The following is a 20378-nucleotide window of genomic DNA, read 5'->3' on the forward strand; positions in this document are numbered from 1 at the left end:
TTTTGTGAAAATACATGTATCTTTGAGCATGTGTTTAATGCTCCAGGATACTTGGATATGGAAATGCTGGGCAGAAGAATAAAAGCAATTTATTTTCAATAAACGATGAAGGGGTTTTTAAGAGTACACTATCATGATGAACCCTGAGTAATGCACAGAATTGTTGAATCACTATATTGCACACTTGAAACTAATGTTAACACTGTATGTTAACTCTACTGGAATTAAAATAAATAAATAAAATGCCATTTATTTTGTTAAAATAAAACCAAATATAAATAGGGACACTTTGGGGCACCTGGGTGGCTCAATCAAGTTAAACGTCCAACTCTTGATCTCAGCTTGAGTCCTGATCTTAGGGTCTTGAGTTCAAGCCCCATATCTGGGGGGGAAAAATGGCGGGGGGAGCACTTGGGTGGTACAGTCAGCTAAGTGTCTGACTCTTGGTTTCAGCTCAGGTCGTGATCTCAGTCGTGAGATCGAGCCCCAAGTTGGACTCCACACTCAGCAAGGAGTTGGCTTGAGATTCTCTTTCCCTTTGCCCCTCCCACTCATGTTCTCTCTCTGTCTCTCTCAAATAAATAAAATCTTTAAAAAAAAAAATAGGGGTGCCTGGCTGGCTCAGTGGGAGGAGCTTGTGACTCGATCTCGGGCTGTGAGTTCAAGCCCCATGTTGGCTGCAGAGCTCCCTTAAATAAATATACTTTAAAAATAAATAAATAAATATAAATAAAACAATAAATTTTATCAAATTGCTCTCCAAGGTAGCAGTATATGAAAGAACTCTTTTGCCATATTCTTGCCAACACTTGGTATTACCAGATCTAAAAAATTTGCCAAATCAATGAAGTTTTCATTTGCATTAATAGTACAAGGCAATTTATGGACACTCGAAGTGTTGAAATAAAAAGAAAGGGCTAAAAAAATATCAGGGGAGGGAAACAAAAGCTTGAGTTATAACTTTACTAAAGGTTAAGGTCTTTCCATGGAATCTGCAAGGTTTGGAGGAGTTTGGAGTCAAGACAAAGATCATTTTAACTCGACCGTGGGCCCTTCCGTGTACACATTTTGGTTATTCATCATTTTAATTTCCACTTCTGAGAGCTGCTCTTCTTATCCTTTGCCTTTGGGGCTTCTTTCTTGATTTATCAGGGTTCTTCATTTTTGATTATTTATCTGTAGTCTGTTATATATGATCCAAATATTTTTCTTAGTTTGTCAGTTTTATCTTTTAAATCTGTTCATGGTGTCTTTCATCATCAGGAGTGTTTATGTTTTATGAAAAGCATTAATATTTTGATTCTAAAAAAGTGTCGGGTTTAACAACGCTATTTTACCAACTCTAAGAAAACTAAATAGTTTACCCAGTCTTAGATGAAACATTATAGTCCATAAATGTGAGAATTTGGAAACACGGAAGATTTAGCTCTGAATTTAGCTCCTCCCTTCCAACAGGTAACAGAAATAATCATCTGTGGGCAATTATAACACGGCCAATTTCACAAAATCTCACACTGAAGTCCACCTGACTCACCCACAGATTTGTCTGCCATGCCTACATCTCTAGATGTCCAGCGACAAAATCCACAGGCTAGGTAATAGGCCTTCTTCATGGTGGTCTTGGCAGGGTCATCTGGAAGCTGTGTGGAGATGCTTGTTGCCCGAGTGGAGAGAGTGTGCATACAGCCAGGACAATCAAAGCAGTTGGCACACCTATAACACAACACAACTGTTCATTCGACAAATATTTATCAAGCTCCTGCTATATGCCGCACATTGTTCTAGGTGTCAGGAATTCGAGAGGGAACTATAAGGGAAGGCTGTCTCTCAACTAAAAAGACATAAAAAAGTATTAAAATCTTGTTTTAAAATTTAAAAGATATTATATGTCCACTTATTTTTTTTAAAAATGCAATCATCATCAAAGTTCCTGAAGAATTAGAGCCTGACCCAATCCTACTCCAGAGGAAATCACTGTTAAACAGTCTGGATTTAACTATTTCAGTCTCTTTTTAGGTTTGTACAGACCACGAAGATTTCGGAGGAAGAGAGAGGTCACCGCTTATGCCTTTAGAGCAGTGGCACAATGAAAACTCAAGAGGCGACAATACAATAGGCTGTGATACTGGGTTTGGAAAACAACTGCTTGTTTGCCGTGCCAGAGAGCTGACACAGAAACCAAACAATGCCATCAAACTGCATCGGTCTAGGAGCAGTGCCTTGCCAGGGCTTTCTGTTCTCTCCTTAGGCACTACTCTTCCTAGTGCTCAGCCAACATTTCCCCTTCAGGGGTCCCTGTGCCTTGTTGCTTGTAACTTTTTCACCATCTTAGATTATCAAGATTCCACTTCTAGTCCTGGACTTACTCTGAAGCTCTGTTCTACAACTCTAATTATCTGCGATATTTTGCCATCTGGAAAACATCCTCATATAAGGATAATACGGTATCTACCTACTGTTCACTGTTCACTGATATTTTGAGGATTAAATGATAAAATTAATGTGTGGAGAGCATACAAAACAAAACCGTGTCTGGCTTTATCAGGAGCTATTTCTTGGGTTCAGCAAAGAAAAGTCATAGTGGTTCACATCCATAGAGGTATAAGGGTATGACTGGTGGCAAAGGACTTTCACACTAAGCTAAAAACCAAATGGCACCCAGTGGCAATGAGCACACCTACTACCCAGATCGTGGTTTTTAATACCATTTTCCAATAAAAGGAACCAGGGCTCCTTGGAGAAATGGCTAATTCAAGGACTGAGGCAGAGTCCTGGGGTGAGCCTGGAATATTCTGTAGGACCAAAAACTTAAAAAATGCTCAAATGAATGAACAACCCACCCCCACCTCCCAGTTCATGCAATGACAGGGGTACATCAAAGGGATACAGGAGTCTACTGAAAGGGCTCCCAATTGTCAAAGCTGGAACAATCTGAGCAAAAAAAATAAAGTGGTACTGGATTATATCCTAAGGTATAAAATCAATATTTGTGCTTTAAATAAATGATTAAATAAACAAAAAGGGGAGGAGATAAATATCTGCCATTCAAAAGAATTCCAAATAATTTAAGCAGAGAACTCTCACAGAGGGGGAACATAACTCCCAGCTATTTAAGTGTCGGCTCTAAGAGTGTTTTCCTTGCAGAGAGTACAGTATAAAAAGGGAGAAAAAAAGAGTACTCTACATCGGAGAAACCTGACAAACACTACCTCAAGCCAGATCATCGAGGCTAACATCAACAGTGATAAGTTCTATTGACAGTATGTACCCTTGGTGGGATGTAATGAAAGACGCACTTTACCTCTGTGGTTTTCCTCCCCATAACGCATTTCCCCAGCTGACAAGAAAAGCATCAGATAAATTCCATTGGAGGGACATTCTACAAAATATCTTACCAGTACTCCTCAACACTTTTCAGGTCCTCAAAACCAAGGAAAGTTTAAGAAAATGTCACAGCAAGAGAAGCCTGAAGAGACATGACTATTAAATATAACATGGGTCTCCTAAATAGAATCCAAGAACAGAAAAAGGAGTTAGGGGAAAACTGAGGAAATCTGAATAAAATGAAGTACTTATTTAATAATAAAGTATCAATGTTGTTCATTAATTGAGGTAAATATACTACGCTCACGCAAGATGTTAACAATAGGGGAGACTGTATGAAGTACACAGAACTCTCTGTACCGTCTTCACAGTAATTCTTAAGTCTAAAACTGTTCTAAAATAGAAGATTTAAAAAAATCAAAGGACATTTCATCTTTGGCAAAGGTGATGCTAAAAAATGAAAACCAGCTAGTTAAAAATGAGTTAATTTCATTTGTTTTCTTACCAGCTATTAAAAAAATAGTTGAGGAAAACAGAAAAAAACAGATCCCAGTCTTACCTGTTCTTTTTTAGTTTGGCTTCAGCTGATGGCATATTTTCTAAGCAACTAGGACAATAATGGGAGTCCACCTAGAAAGAAACAAGAAATCAAAAATCAGAGGAAAAGGCACTCAGTCTAGCTTGTATATACATCTATGCCAAATAGTGAATTCTAAAATATATTGCAGCAAAAAGTGAGAAACCACTGATATACCAAAGGACCTAGACTGTTTTCAGCTTAGGTTTTATTCTTCAACCATGTTTTTTCTTATCTTCTGTATTTCCTAAAACCCTTCCGTTTTTTCCTTTCTGATCTTTCCTGTTCCCTTTCATCAGGATTTTATGTAATTGATGTGTTAAAAGTTGTCTGTGGAAAAGTAGAACTCTATGATAATCTAATGACAGACTAATAAATAAAATAACCCAATTTGTGAAGCTGTGATCAAATATCCTTCCACTCTTTTACACTGTTTAGCTTTAATGGACTGTAATAACTTGACCACACTTAAATTGTTAAGGGAGACTTAAAAAGTTTTCTCATTACTAAAGTATTACATGTTCACAAAAGCATAAATTAACATTTACAAAATCAGCTTTAGCCAACTGATTAGAGATTTTTTTTTTTAAGGATTTTATTTATTTATTCGACAGAGATAGAGACAGCCAGCGAGAGAGGGAACACAAGCAGGGGGAGTGCGAGAGGAAGAAGCAGGCTCATAGCGGAAGAGCCTGATGTGGGGCTCGGTCCCATAACGCCGGGATCACGCCCTGAGCCAAAGGCAGACGCTTAACCGCTGTGCCACCCAAGTGCCCCTGATTAGAGATTTTTAAATGGCAAATTAAACTACTAAGCTAGCAAGATAGTCTTATTGTATTTAACTCAAAAACACAGAAGAAAATTAAATTCACTGTATTTTTTAAGTTCTGAATAATTATTTTCTTTAACGTAGGCATATCCTATTTGACAATTCTAGAACTCTAATCACCTACAGATATAAAGACAGATGTATATGAATATAAATACTATGACAGAGAGGCGCCTGGGTGGTGCAGTCGTTAAGCGTCTGCCTTTGGCTCAGGGCATGATCCTAGCATTCTGGGTTCGAGCCCCACATCAGGCTTCTCCACTAGGAGCCTGCTTCTTCTTCTCCCACTCCCCCTGCTTGTGTTCCCTCTCTCGCTGGCTGTCTCTCTCTGTCAAATAAATAAATAAAATCTTAAAAAAAATACTATGATAGAAACTGGCTTCTTTTTTCATCATCTGCTATACACAGGACCACCTTTGAAAAAGTCACTGCTCAAATTATCTCCAGGAACATAAAACACAGTATCGCTAACTAACATTTGCACTTACTCATCATAAAAGGCAAAATATAATTTGTTCCTTCTTGTGGCTCTTTTCAAATTATGCCTGTCCCTTCATGTGCAGCTCCAATCCCATGTTCACCATTAGAACTTTCTGGACTCCTCCAGCCCTCACTAGCCTCATCCTTCCCCAAACCCTAAATGGCCTCCACTTCACAGGTGGAGGTACACACGAGTCCGTAAAAGATGCAGTAAGACAGAATGTCCTAGCTCAAGATATCATCAGGAATCATGGAGCCTGAGCTCTCTAATGACCAAGTGGGAATCTAATCCAATAAATTCTGGAGGTATAGGTGGAGCTGGAACAGGAAAGCATCTAAAAGAGAAAGGACCTGCTAAAGAGATAGACACAAGAGAAAATGCGAATGGAGAAAAAATACAAGAAATATCATGTATATAATATGGCATTGATTTTTCTCTTGTATTACTTAATTGCTTTCTGGGACTACTCTTACTATTATGAAAAATACACCCAATAAAATTATTATTAATGTGTAAAATGGCTTATAGTGTAAGACACGTTTTCATATGCATTTTTAACAGCCCAGGGATCTTCAATGAAGTTCCCTGAATCATGTTTCAAATCCTGATTTGAAAGGCTGCTGAGTTTCAAATCCTGGTCCTCCTTGCCACTCCCAAATTTTTGGCTGTGTGACCTAGGGCAAACACTGTGTCTGTTGCTTTAACTATAGTTCTTTTTTTTAAAAAGGTATCCATTCTATTGGCCTGTAGGATCATTAAAGGAATTTACATAAACCACAGAGCATATAGAAAGCACTGAATAAGCGTAACTGTTACCAGCAGCTTTCCCTTAACTAGACTGTGAGTCGCTCAACAACAGGATTTATGTTTTACTCGTCTTTTAATCCCCAAAGCTTACTGAACGACCAAGATGTGTCAAGTGCCGTAGAAGCTTGGGGATTTTGTTATTTGGTACATTTCTTTCTTCTTCTTCTTCTTCTTCTTCTTCTTTTTTTTTTTTAATGGGGTGGGGTGTTTTACGTTATGAGCAATCCCACTTCCAACGCCCACTTGTGCCTGAGAAGGACAGCACCATAGCCTCTGGAGAAGCGCCACAAGCTTCTTACGACAGGCCTTATTCTAAGCGCTTTTCATCCAACTCGCCCGAACCCAATCTCTTCCCAGCTACACGCCTTGGCCTGAGCCAGAAAGCACAGCAAGGCCCAGTTTCTGGCCAAAAACTTCCAGGATGGGAGGGGCATGAATGAGAATGCCTGTGGGCTCCACCCTACAATCAGTCACGGAAAGACGGCATATCGCCCCTCAAGTGGCCTGAATAATCACCCCCATATTTTCCTCCCCAGCCCACCCAACTGCCACCCCACCCCCCCAGGAGACGGCCAGGGTCCCTAAAGTCAGGTTTGTCCTATCCGAGGGCGCTATAGAACCAAAGGTCCGCTCAGCCCCACCCAAGGCCGCTCCTTCTTTCCAAATGACAAATTATAAGCAAATTAAATCGCCAGCAAATCTGAGTGACGGAAGACATGGCCAATCAGCAAGCTAGGAAAATGACTACCCGCCAGTCGCGGTGACTAGGACGAACCCTTCCCCCCTCCTCCCCCAACACACACACACTCTTCACGGGACGACTGCATTACCTCGTGAGACACACATTCCAGCGACCGCAGCTCGCTACAATAGCGGCAGAAATAAAGCTGTGACAGTGGCGCCCGAACCTTCTTTTCTCCCTGGACTAGGTAGAGAACCCGCTCCGATTGCAGCAAGGACGCCATCTTGGAGGGGGAGGAGTCAACGACTCTCTCGCCGCGTCACGTGACCCAAGAGCCTGCGTTTGCCTCGCCGCTTTTCCTACGTCTTTCGTCGGAGGCTGCGTAAGATTTCCGACCCAGTGGGGCCTGGCGTCGGGCCCAAGTCGCAGTGCGCGTGCGCAGCTGGAGATCCCCTGTTTCTCCCCCAGCGTTTGAGTGAGCGTGTGCTGGCTGGACGAAGTCCGACCTTTCTGTCATTAAGCACGCAATCACAGATCAAATCCAGGCAGGCCAGTGCTCTCCTTTTCCTTGTTTCTTCCAGAAAGAAAGATTGCTCTTTTGTTTTATTTACAACTGCCTCTCCTGCCCTCACCTTCCAGGCCGACTTCCAGAAGGTAGATGGAGGGTCTCATGGACAGAGTGCCTTGGGAACTGGAAAGTGAATAGTCACACCAGCACTTTCTTTTGACTGTCTTGCCACTGACCTGTAGGAAATCTTCACAGACATTATCTCGTTTGCACTTTGACTGTTGAGTTCCTCCACGCAGAAGCCATGTCTCATTCATTTCCAGGTTTCCAGTGCTTAGAATTAGGACTAAGTCTGTACTATGGGCATTCAGTAACTTCTGGTTAATGGAGGAATTAAATCATTGAGTGAACAGTGTTGCTAGGTGTCATTTACATTTTTTCTAGTGCATAACCTAAGGGTTAGATATATAAAATTACCACCTATAACCGGCCTAGCAGAGACTGGAGCCCAGGTTACCTGCCACCAGCTCTGTTCTCCTCTCATTGTACTAAGGTATTATTTACCTGTCTGACATTGGAGTTGGTGATTGAAAATGGAACTGAATATTAATACTAGCTAGCATCTTTTGAATACTTACTGAATGCAAGGCGCTGTGACAAAACTTTGCATACATTGTCTCATTTAATTTTCATAAAAACTCCAAAAGGCAGGTACTATCATTTTTATTTTGCACTGAGGGAAACAGGCTCAGCGAATGACAATGACTTGTCTAAGATTTCATAAATAGCAGCAGAACCCTGTTCTGTCTGACTCCAGAGCTTGCATGCATTACTCCTATGCGTACTGCCTCTAGCATATTTCCCCCCCCAGCTTTATTGAGGTATAATTGACAACTTAAAATTATATATACTTAAGGTGTACACCTTGATGATTTGATATACGTTGTGAAATAATGAACTCAAACACACTAATTAACATATCCATCACCTCACAGTTACCATTTTCTTTTTTTCTCTTTCTTTCTTCCTTTTCTTTTTTCTGATGACACTTAAGATCTACCCTCTTAGCAAATTTCAAGGATATAATGTATAATATTGTTAACTATGGTCACATTGTTACACGTTCAATCTCCAGAAGTTATTCGTCTTGCATAACTGAAATTTTGTACCCCTTGACCAACATTTCTTCATTTCCTTCTCCCACCAGACCTTGGAAACAACCATTCTCTCTGCTTCTATGAGTTTGATTATTTTAGACTCCATATATAAGTGAAATAATGCAGTATTATCTTTCTGGGTCTGGCTTATTTCACTTAGGATACTGTTCTCCAGGTTCATCCTGTTGCTACAAATGGCAGGAGATATATATTTATATATTTATGTTTATATTATATTTATATTTCAGTTATTGTGTATATATTTGTATATTACATTTTCTTTATTAATCTGTTGACATTTACATTGTTTCCATATCTTGGCTATTGTGAATAATGCTGAAATGATCGTGGGAGTGCAGCAATCTCTTTAGGATTCTGATTTCATTTCTTTTGGCTATAGACCCAGAAGTGGGACTACTGGATCATAAGATAGTTCTATTTTTAATTTTTTGAGGAACCTCCATATTGCTTTCCATAATGACTGTACCAGTTTACATTCTCACAACAGTGTACAACAGTTCTCTTTTCTCCACATCCTCAGTAACACTTGTTATCTTTTATCTGATAATGGCCATTCTACCAAGTGTGAGGCGGTAGCTCATTGTGGTTTTGATCTGCATTTCCCTGATGATGAGTGATGTTGAGCATCTTTTCATATATCTAGTAGTCATTTGTATGTTTTCTCTAGAGATTTTCTCTAGAGATCTATTCCGGTCCTTTGCCCATTTTAAAATTGGGGTATTTATTTATTTATTTTGCTATATATTTAGGATATTAACTCCTTATCAAATATATGATTTGCAAATATTTTCTTCCATTCTGTAGGTTGCCTTTTCATTCTGTTGATTGTGTTTTTTGCTATGCAAAAGGTTTTTATTTTTTTTAAAGATTTTATTTTATTTCTTTGACAGAGAGTGAGAGAGCACAAGCAGGGGGACTGGCAGAGGGAGAGGGAGAAGCAGGCTCCACAAGCCGGATGCAGGGCTCCATCCCAGGATCCTGGGTTCACAACCTGAGCCGAAAGCAGACACTCAATCCACTGAGCCACCCAGGTGCCCCTGCTATGCAAAAGGTTTTTAGTTTGATGGAATCCCACTTGTCTATGTTTGCTCTTGTTGCCCAGAGCCTGCAGGTAGAGAGAGGCTACAGACTTGAGCTGACTTCACATGAAACATACCTTTTGGAGCACTGCTTTTGAACAATTCAATTCAATGGACAATTATCTGGTCCCTATGTGGCAGGTACTGGGGAGGGAACCAGAGATTAATGAGATAGTTCCTGCCCTCAGAGGGCTCAGAGTCTAGGCCCTAGAGCAGTGTTTCTCAAGTGTGGCCCTGGATCACCTACACTGAGAATTACCATTATAAATGTAGATTCCAGGCCCTTATCAAGAACCAAATCAGGGGACGACTGGGTGGCTCAGTTGGTTAAGCCTCTGCCTTCAGCTCAGGTCATGATCCCAGGGTCCTAGGATGGAGTCCCGCATCAGGCTCCTTGCTGGGCGGGGAGCCTGCTTCTCTCCCTGCCTGCTGCTCCCTCTGCCTGCCACTCTCCCTGCTTGCGTTCTCTCTCTCTCTTTCTCTCTCTGACAAATAAATAAATAAATAAAATCTTTAAAAAGAAAAAAAGACCCAAGTTAGAATTTTTGGGGGTGGGGTCCAGAAATCTAAATCTCTGTTAAGCTTCCAGGTAAATCTCATGGCCACAAAATTGGAGAACCACTGTTTTTTTGTAATCACTTGTTTAATTTCCTGTCTTTGGCCCCAGGACTGAGCATGGCAGGCCTGGTCTCTGCTGCTTTCTGAGCATTGGTAGCACTGCCTTGCAGGTATCAAATGTTCCCTGCCCCCTGTGCTGTAGAATATGAAAAGTCTCCAATGGTAGAAAACTAAAGCATCCTGCCTATCTCTTGCCTGGCCTCTCTCCCCACCTCCGGGGGCTGGATTCTATTCTCCGTGATTCTGGTTCCACAGAGCCCTACCTGTCAGTCTCTGAAAATTAGACCTCACTTTGGAGATCTATGTTCCAGGGCCAACTCCATTCCCTGGGCCCAGGTCCTCCCCAAACCTTTGTTTCCTTTGAACTATATGATTGCTACATGAATACCTTCTTGGGATCCCTCTGGAAATTCACCTGGCAAACCTGGAGGTGTGAAAGAGTGAACATTCTATGGGACAATCATTGACCAAGGTAGGGTGGGAACCTGTGAATAAATGCCCCCCTCTTCTTTGCCCTAGACATTCTCAGTGTATCTTTAGAGGGTACCAGCAGGATCAAGCCCTAGTTGCATACAGTGGTGACCAGCTTGATAATGTGCCCTTGTACTAACCTTTCTTTCAACTGGTTGACTTTTCCCAGCTCCCTGCCTGCAAGCTCTGTTGTCCAAGGGGAGTTGAGGTTAAGATAGGGACCCACAAGTGAAGCTGCCGGATAACTGGTAACCACATTTAATATTTATTGGCTTTGAGCCCTTGTGAAAAGACCAGACCAGTTTATACTCTCACCATAAGTATCTGAGACTCCCATTTCCCCACCGTTTTGCCAACATAGAATATTATCAAATATGGGTGAATAATTTTACACTTTCTAGCTATGTGATTTTTTTTTAAGATTTTATTTATTTATTTGACAGAGAGGGAGAGGACAAGCAGGGTGAGTGGCAGGCAGAGGGAGAAGCAGGCTCCCCGCTGAGCAGGGACCCCCCCCCCCAAATGTGGGGCTTGATCCCAGGACCCTGAGATCATGACCTGAGCTGAAGGCAGATGCTCAACCGACTAAGCCACCCCGGAGTCCCTAGCTGTGTGATTTAGAAAAAACCAGTTTCACTTCCGAGTCTTGTTTCATAACCCATAGAATGGGAAGAATGATTCCTGTTTTGGTGAAAATAGAAAATCACCATGGCTGAGAAAACACTCTGTAAGCTATGTAGTACCAGGCGAATGTAAGAAACGGTCCCTAATTATTCCAAATATGAAAAACCTGAAAGGGTTTTCCTTCCTCTAAAGAATCCTTCAGAGTAAATTCACAATAACAACTAAAAAACCTGGAGTTAGTCACAATTTGGTCGAATGGGATCTTGCAGAGAGGGCCTGAAAGTGAGCCCCCACATCAAAGATTCAGGGTCCCCTGCAGGGTAAGAATCCTGGAGGGCTAGTCTGACCAGTGCTGGCCCTCTGCCGGGGCCACCCTTCTCGTTTGGGTTTCCTGCTAGAAAACTGCATTAACCACAGGTTTCCCTGTGTTGAGTCTGCACACTCATCTAGAAGCCATAGAAAGTGAACAAAGGGGAAAGGAAAAAAGCCCCCCCCCCCCCCGTTTCTTCCAACCTGTGTTGCCCCTGCCCCCGCCGAGGGGTGCTGCCCGGGAAATGTGATGGTGGTGCTGGCTCCGGCTTATTTCCCCAGTGGAAACATGGCAGAGGGCTGCAGCTATGCCTTCGTTCTGGGAGCGTGGCCACAGACTCGACTTGGAATTGTTTTTCCAGAGCTTCTTACCTTGCCTCGTATCCCTGCCTCTCCTATTGTAGCTAAACCCTTACTCTCACCTAGATGCCCCGGCCCAAAACCTGGGGACTTCCTGGGTGGCTCTTGCCTTTCGATCCTCCCTCCAGCATAGCTCAGCCACCTGCCTCTCTTCATTCTCACAGCCGCTGCCTTCGTTCGGATTCACCAGTTTTCTCTTGGGTGTGTCGCAGCCTCCTGACTGTTCCTTGGTTTGCTCTCCACCCTGAGCCAGAGCGATGTTTCTGAAAGCTGTATTTTGATCTCGATCCTTTTTTGTTATTCAGCTCTCTCCAGTGGCTCTCCCGACACCTACAGGAGACGCCCGCAAACTCTTGGGATAGCATATAAGGTCCCCCAGGCCCTGGGGCCTGCCCACCTCTTCAGCCTCATTTTCCAAGCCCCTCCTACTTACACTCAAGGCCTATCTGACCCTTGCTGAGCCACCAACAAGAATGTGCAGTGTCCTTGTGTGCCGTCATGCTTCTGCACGTGCAGTCCCCGCCACCAGGTATAACCTTCATTTGCTTGCTGGCTCAAGGTTCATTTCCTCAGTGAAACCTTGTCTGAACTTACAAAGAGAGACTTGGACATGCTCGCCTTTGTCCCACAGCTGTGTCCTGTTAGAGCAACTGACATACTGCCTAGTCTTTGTTTTCTTAGCAAATCTGTCTTCCCTTCTAGACCATGGCCTGGCAAAGGGCCTGGCCCAGAAGAGAGACTCAATAAATTCTGTTTGATGACATGCATCTGGGACTATTTATGACATGCACAAATTGCTAAATCTGCTCACATTGCCTGATAGAAACGTATTGTTCACCGGTCACCTGACACACGTGTACAGCAAGGCTATGCGGCAGGTGCTATCACTATGAACTCAGTCTTGCGGGTGAGGAAACAGGCTCAGAGAAGTTAAGACTCTTGCCCAAGGTCACGCCAATAGGAAGTGGATGAACCCAGGTCACCTAACTTCCTACTCTACCATCTTACAGATGACGCTATAGCCTATGCTTTGGCAAACTTGTTCTGTAAAGGGCCGGATCGCAAATATTTTGGGCTTTGCAGGCCAAGAGGTAAAATCGAGGATATTATGTAACTATATAACAAGAGAGAAAACTTCTGTTCCATCTCTCTGGATTGCCCATTGCAGGATGGTCAGCATGTGCTGCCCCAAATTGGAGACCTTCTCCCAGCAAAGAAGGAGAAAGGCCAGTGTCAAGGGGGGTGGGTGAAGGGGTACAGGAGAGAGAGATACTGCCATCATGCTCAATTTCACTTTCTTCCCCAGTGACCTGTATCTAGGCACCCTTCTTTCCTCCCAGGAGAGCCTGGCCATCTCAACAGGGGCAGACTGAGATTCCTCTGCTCAGTGACTGGCAGTCACCAGTAGCAGAATCCCCTGTGCAGGTGGATATCAGCATGGGCCCCGGGCAGCAGCAAGGCACAGGCACTGGCCTGGGAGGCAGGTCCTGGGAGCAGTGAGGGAAAGAGGGGCACAGGACAATGCCTGGCTTGGTTGCCAAAGCTTACAGTGCCAGCCTGCCTCAGTGGTACCTGCAGGCGTCACAGAGATAGGCAATAGCCATGGGTTGGAGTTTGCTGTCTCTTGCCTATGATAGCATTTTGGTGTGATAGACTGGATGACTTAGAATTGTCACATACCGGAAAGATCCTACTTTAATCCCTGCATCTTCTGGATGGTGAAAACAAATACAGAGGAAGAAATATGCCACAGGTTGTCTGATTCCTGGTACAGTATCCCATTTTCTTTTTTCTTTCTTTTTTTTTTTTAAGATTTTATTTATTTGAGATAGAGCAAGAGTGAGCAAGAGAGTGAGAGAGAGCAGCAGGGGTGGGAAGGGAAGGGGAAGAGGGAGAACGAGAAGCAGGCTTCCCACTCAGCAGAGAGCCTGAGGCAGGGCTCGATCCCAGGACCATGGGATCATGACCTGAGCCAAAGGCAGACACTTAACCAGCTGAGCCACCCAGGTGCCCCAGTATTACGTTTTCTCATTTCATAAATGAACTTCCCTGCTTCGTGCCACGTCTGTTAATTCATATCCACAGCTGAGTAAGAAACCAGTTGCTTCTCTAACAACACTTAAAAAACAAGAAGGGGTGCCTGGGTGGCTCTGTTGGTTAAGTGTCTGCCTTCAGTTCAGGATCCGGGGATTGAGCCCTCCTCAGGCTCCCCAGGGAGTCTGTTTTCCCCTCTCCCTCTGCCCCTCCCCCCTGCTTGTGCATGCTTGTGCTTTCTCTCTCTCTCTCAAATAAATAAAATCTTCAAAAAAAAAAAAAAAAGAAGGAAGAAAGCAAATGTAAGAGTAAGTGGGATGCTAACTGATAGTCTGTTCAATTTTGCCTTGGAAGTTTGCTGGGATGGTATCCTTCCCATTTAAGGCATGTGAGTTTCACATCTCTAGAGCGCTCTCCCCTTGGCTTCCACAGGCCTTTCCCAAGCACACCTCAAGCCAAAGCAAAGCCTGTCCCCCACACTCTCCCTTCTCTGGGCTTAGCAGACCAAAGGAAAGCTGATGTCAGTTCTGTGGCCCCACGGAACACTTCCTCTGTGCTCTCCAGAGGATGCGGAGACATGAGCTGGGTGTCTTCTTTCAGCTAGAGGATGCACAGGGCGACCTCGGGCTGACCACTGCAGCTGTTACCCAACTGCTGCTAGTGCTTGAGGCAGACCTCTGGCCTCTGAAGTGTTGGCTCGTAAGGGACAGACAGCTCACGGCCATGCACTCCACTCATTTCCTCCTCCCGCTTGCTTGCCAGCTCGCCCCTCGGAACTCACAATTAGCTCTAGAGACTGTAGCTCTCATGAAATAAGGGTAAACGCCTGGAACGGTAAAGCCAGAAGTGACCTTAAATTAAATTATTTAGTCCACTCTGCTTACTGTAAAGATGAGCTAAAGCCAGCCCAGAAAAGGGAAGGGACTTGGGAAGACCCCAGAGGAAGTTAGAGGTGAAACTAGGGTTCAAACACAGGTCTTCATTCCAAGTTTATTGCCTTCATTATACTTGGCTGGACCTCCATCTCTACACAGTTCACCGCCTACCTCCAAACTTGGCTTCTAGAAGACCACCAGTGTATTGATTGTTGATTTGACTAAAATAATGTCAAAGATTGAATTTCTGCCCAACTCAGTGCCAGACACACAGCAGGCACTCCATAAGCATTTGTTGAATAGATGAATACTACCTTCAGCTGTCTGCAGCTTGCAAGCAGATGGAAGTCAGTGAATTAAAAAATATATATTTTCCTGGGGCGCCTGGGTGGCTCAGTCGTTAAGCATCTGCCTTTGGCTCAGGGCGTGATCCCGGCATTCTGGGATCGAGCCCCACATCAGGCTCCTCCGCTATGAGCCTGCTTCTTCCTCTCCCACTCCCCCTGCTTGTGTTCCCTCTCTCGCTGGCTGTCTCTATCTCTGTCAAATAAATAAATAAAATCTTTAAAAATATATATATATATTTTTTTCCTTTTTATCTTTAAGCAATTCCTTCTTTTAAAAGGTAAAGAAAGAAGGGGGGGCACCTCGGTGGCTCAGTTGGTTAAGTGTCTACCTTCAACTCAGGTCATGATCCCAGGGTCTGGGATTGAGCCCCAGGTCAGGCTCTCTGCTCAGTGGAGAGCCTGCTTCTCCTTCTCCTTCTGCCTGCTGCTCCCCCTGCTTATGCTTTCTCTCTCTGTGTCAAATAAATAAATAAAATCTTAAAAAAGAAAGAAAGGAAGGAAAGAAAGAAAGAATGAAAGAAAGAGAAAAAACAAATGGGGGAAGGGAGGCAGAATGCAATTTTAAATAGAGTGGTAAGGGTAGGCCTGGTGAGAAGTTACATTTGAACAAATATTTGGAGGAGGTAGGAAGCAGGCTGGTGGCTATCTGCGGGAAGAGCCTTCCAAGCAGAGGACAGCCGCTCTAGGGCCTGAGGAACAGCAAGGAAGCAGAGGGGCTGTTAAAGAGTGAGCAAGGGGATGAAGTTGAGGAAATGAAATCTCAGAGGTAAGGGGAGGGTGCAGATCATGTACGATCTTGAAGGACATTTTAAGGACATTGTATTTTTGCCTTTTGTCTTTTTGCTCTGAAGGCAGCAGGGAGTCATTGCAGGATTTCAAGCAGAGCAGTGACATGATCTAACTTACATTTTACAAGGGTCACTCTGGATGCTATTTTGAGGATGGGCTATAGAAAGACGAAGATAGAATAAGGGGTCAGTTTGGAGATGACTGCAGTAATCCAGGCGGGATGTGACCATGCCGTGGACCAGAAATTCTGACTCGATTTTGAAGGTAGAGCCTACAGGGTTTCCCGATGCCCAGCCCGGGCATGTCATGCACACAGACTGCCATATGAAGGGTGGCTTCGAGTCATGCCTCACAGACGCCCATGTCAGGTCAGGGAAAAATCCATTTCATGGTTTGGCTGAATTCAGCCACTGGGAGTTTCTTTCTTTATCAGGACGATCTGTTTCTTCTTTCTGAGGTCAAAATAAAAACATCATGGAAAGGATCAGATGCTTTTATGTTTAAAAAAGGGGGATGAAACCAACTTGTCCGGTCTCTAGTTTACTTTGTTCCAAATCACAAAGCATGATGATTACCACACAGGAAAGCCTATTTCACAAGAGGCCCAGAGAAAGAGCCCGGCCGTTGCTAAACACATTCATCAGACGCTCAGAGCTCCAGCGGGGGTTGAGAAGGCGACGCTGGTGTGGGAGAGCCCAGCCCCTTTGGAATGGTGTCAAGGGCTCCGCCAAACAAGCCTTATACTTTGCTGTGAAGGTAAAACAAGTGAATGAACGCTCAAGTGGGTAGAGCAAAGAGCATATTACGTTGCTAGTACGTATTTGTTACTAGGCCACCAAAATTAGTCTAATTCCTTCATTGACACATGGGGAAACAGGTTCAGACAGAGGAAGTGGTTGGTCTGCAGTGAAACGGGGTCTCTAGCTTATCGAATGAGCACTGAGCGATTTCTTTTATTGCTTCGGTGATTGGGATTTCCAGTCTTGCCCACACTCCCATCTGTGCCTCGTGTTCGCCTCGTACAATTCATTGCTGGGGAGCCCTTTTAGATGCAGAGCTGTCGGTGTTTCATCTGAGACTCTTTCTGCCCTCACAGGGAAGCTTTTCTGTTTCTGTTTGTTTTTAGAGTCCACCTGTAGGACGTTCCAGGACATACCTGTAAGTGAAGAGATCGTAAGGTAATTGTCTTCCTCTATCTGACTTATTTCACTTCACAAACACCCATGAAGTCCATCCATGTTGTCACGAATGACAAGGTTTCATTTGTCTCATGGATGAATAGTATCCATACCACAATTTCTTTATCTGTTCATCCATTGATGGACACTTAGGTTTCCATATCTTGGCTATCGTATACAAACCTGCAATGAACATGGCAGTGCACGCCTATTTTTGAGTTAGTGTTTCTGTTTAAAAGTGGGAATGGAGGGGCGCCTGGGTGGCTCAGTCGTTAAGCGTCTGCCTTCGGCTCAGGGCGTGATCCCGGCGTTATGGGATCGAGCTCCACATTAGGCTCCTCCGCTATGAGCCTGCTTCTTCCTCTCCCACCCCCCCTGCTTGTGTTCCCTCTCTCGCTGGCTGTCTCTATCTCTGTCGAATAAATAAATAAAAAAAAATCTTTAAAAAAAAAAGTGGGAATGGAGCAGAGCGTAATCACAAGGAATACTGCAGCACCCCAGGGCTACTAAAGCAGGGTGCTGTTTGTGGCCTGAGGTCTGAAGGGGTAAGGAGAGGGAGTACTTACTGCAACCTGGAGTCAGAGAGAGCGATGTGAAGAGGGCCCCCTGACAGGAGCTGGGACCTTTGGGTCCGGGACAGAGCCAGGCATTGGCATGCCCAGGGCGGAAGGTAGAATGCAAAATGCCTCAGCTCCTACAGCCACTCCCCCCTTAGCTGGACCCAACAGGAAGTCAGACATCAAGGAAACCTACCTTAGTTCGGCTTCCCTCCAAAGCAGACTATGAGATGAAGGTTTAAGTGAAATCATCTGTAGAGGGGTTCAGGGAACACTAGTAGAGGAGTGAGGAACTGATACAGGAAGAGGAGGCAGCCAGTAAGACTGCGTTGTTAAGGGGCGCCTGGGTGGCTTAGTCAGCCTTCGGCTCAGGTCATGATCCCAGGGTCCTGGGATCGAGCCCTGCTTCATGCTCCCTGCTCAGCAAGGAGCCTGCTTCTCCCTCTGCCTGCTGCTCCTCCTGCTTGTGCTCTCTCTTTCTCTGTCAAATAAATAAAAATAAAATCTTAAACAAACAAAAAGAAGACTGGGTTGTTAAACCAGCAGTCCGGGGTGGGGATGACTGGAGCTTAGTCCCACAGAGAAACTCTGGGGAACAATGTGAACACGCGCCTCAAAACACCTCCATCAGAGGTTGAAGGAGTCAGGTGTTTATGCCTCTACCAGCATCTTTGGCCGAGGGCTGCTCCTGGGGATGCGTGTGAATTCCTAGGTACTTTGGGATTGCCAGGCTGGCAGGCTGGGCTTGGTGGGAAGAGCCCTCAGCCACATGGGAGCAGGTGCTGGCAGCTGAGAGCCTGGGGAGAACTGAGCTGGGGGAGCTCAGGGCATTGACAGTGTCCCACTGATGTGGGCTACATGGATGTGGGCCACAGCCCATACAGATGCACGGTCCATGCATGTCGCAGGATGGAGGCGTGTGTGGAGGGTGATTCCAGAGGGACAAATAAAACTTAGATGCATATTTAAAGTAAATAAGTAGGGGCGCCTGGCTGGCTCAGTCGGAAGACCATTGACACTTAATCTCGGGGTCATGAGTTCGAGCCCCACGTTGGGTGTAGAGATGACAAGCGAATAAATAAATAAAAGCTTAGAAAGGATTCAGGGTTAAAGACAAAAAAATAAACTAACTGAGTAATATTTACCAATACTCTCTAAAATTTAATAGCACTGTTTAGGTTTCAAAAGATTTTTTCCTCTTGATGCTCCCAATTCCTGTCCTCCAGCCTCTATCATAGTCATGCATCTACCGGTCTGACTGCGCTGGTCCATCGTGCATCGTGCCTCAGCTGGGGCAGGAATTATTCCTTCCATGGAGCAGAGAACAGAGGCACGACAGGGCAGCTCTCGGGGAGTAGGAGGCAGTTAGCTGGGAGACATTAGGAACGGTCCTGCCGCTTCCTGGCTGAGTAATCTTAGGCAAGTCAGCATGCCCCCTTTGGGGCTCTGTTTCCCCATGTGTAAAATGGAGGTTAATAATGTTTGCACCACAGAATTTCTGCAAGGACTCAGTGCATGTAAAATCCTTGCTACATGGCAAATGCTAAAGAAGTGTTCTTTAATCTTTTGGGGGAAAAAAATAAAGACAAAGGCTTTTATTTTATATATTTTTTTCTTCTTTTTTGAAAAAGATTATTTATTTATTTATTTATTTATTTATTTATTTATTTATTTGAGAGAGAGGGAGGGAGAGGGAGAAGCGAGCTCCCCTCCTGAGCCAGAGCGTACTCGGGGCTCCATCCCAGCACTCCAGGATTACGACCTGAGCCAAAGGCAGACACTTAACCCACTGAGCCACCCAGGTGCCCCGATTTTTTTTTCCTTAAGACCACATTTACTTCAAAAATTATACTGGTTGGGAGTGCCTGGGTGGCTCAGTCAGGTAAGCAGCCAACTCTTGGTTTCGGCTCAGGTCCTGATCTCAGGGTGGGAGAGGGAGCCCTACGTGGGGCTCAGCGCAGAGTCGGCTTGGGATTCTCACTCCCTCTCCCTCCACCCCTCCCACTCGTACTCTCTCTCTAAAATAAATAAATAAATCTTTAAAAGATTTTAAAAATTATACTGTCTGGACTATGATATCTGCCGGTAATAGGCATTCTCTTCCCTCTCAGCTACATGATGATGATAATTGAACACTTTGGAATTAAGCCAGGAGAGTGAGCGCAGATAATTACAACCCCGCTCATGAGACCACGTGACCATCGCTCCACCTGAAAACTGTTATGTGAAAGCCTTCCGTCTCCATTTCTTCCTTCCTGTCCGCTCAGCAACTTGTTTTCGTCTCAAATGCCACAGGTTTGGAAAATCCCATCATTTTACCTTCTTGCCTCATGACTAGTTCAATGAGGTCTTTCGACTACGATTAAAAAAAGGTTGTAATAAAAATAAAAATCCCTGCATCTAGTTTTTAGGTTAAAGGCACATTTCTTTTGAAAGTTAGCAAGCCAGTGGGGGCTTCCCCAAAGAGTAAGAGGGCATTTTGCCCAAGGATCTGTACAGTGGAAATGCTCTTGGGAATTGTTCCAAGGAGAGAGGGGAAGGGAGAGAACAGTCATCTCAGGAGTCCTGCTGCCCAGTGCCTGACTTTGGGGGAAGAACTGAGCTGTTGAGGAACCTGTAAACAGGGAGGTGATGTCTGAGCTGCACATTTCCATAAGCGGAACAAGGTGGATTATTCTGCAAGGATATGCTTGTAACTCAAAACTGTAGCGATCTTAAGATTCTAAGTCTTAGCTTTGAAAGGATATTGGA

General features: G+C 44.3%; 1 protein-coding gene and 1 long non-coding RNA gene across 2 annotated transcripts in view; one reads left to right on the forward strand and one right to left on the reverse strand.

Moving 5' to 3' along the window:
- The window catches only part of DCTN4 (dynactin subunit 4), a 29941-nt gene extending 22871 nt beyond the window's left edge, over positions 1–7070 (reverse strand). The window contains exons 1-3 of the mRNA XM_026510782.4: positions 6849–7070; positions 3884–3954; positions 1535–1713 (exon numbers count right to left, since the gene is read on the reverse strand). Of these exons, the coding sequence (XP_026366567.1) occupies positions 1535–1713; positions 3884–3954; positions 6849–6983 (385 nt within the window). The 5' untranslated portion in view covers positions 6984–7070. The remainder of the gene's footprint in view (positions 1–1534; positions 1714–3883; positions 3955–6848) is intronic.
- Positions 7071–16541: 9471 nt separating this feature from the next.
- LOC130543740 (uncharacterized) lies at positions 16542–19916 on the forward strand. The gene is made up of 3 exons (XR_008959297.1): positions 16542–16648; positions 17019–17070; positions 19739–19916. It is a non-coding gene; the product is annotated as an uncharacterized LOC130543740 (long non-coding RNA).
- The last annotated feature ends 462 nt before the right edge of the window (positions 19917–20378 follow it).

This window comes from Ursus arctos, unplaced genomic scaffold, assembly GCF_023065955.2.
Source record: "Ursus arctos isolate Adak ecotype North America unplaced genomic scaffold, UrsArc2.0 scaffold_15, whole genome shotgun sequence".
Lineage (NCBI taxonomy): Eukaryota > Metazoa > Chordata > Mammalia > Carnivora > Ursidae > Ursus > Ursus arctos.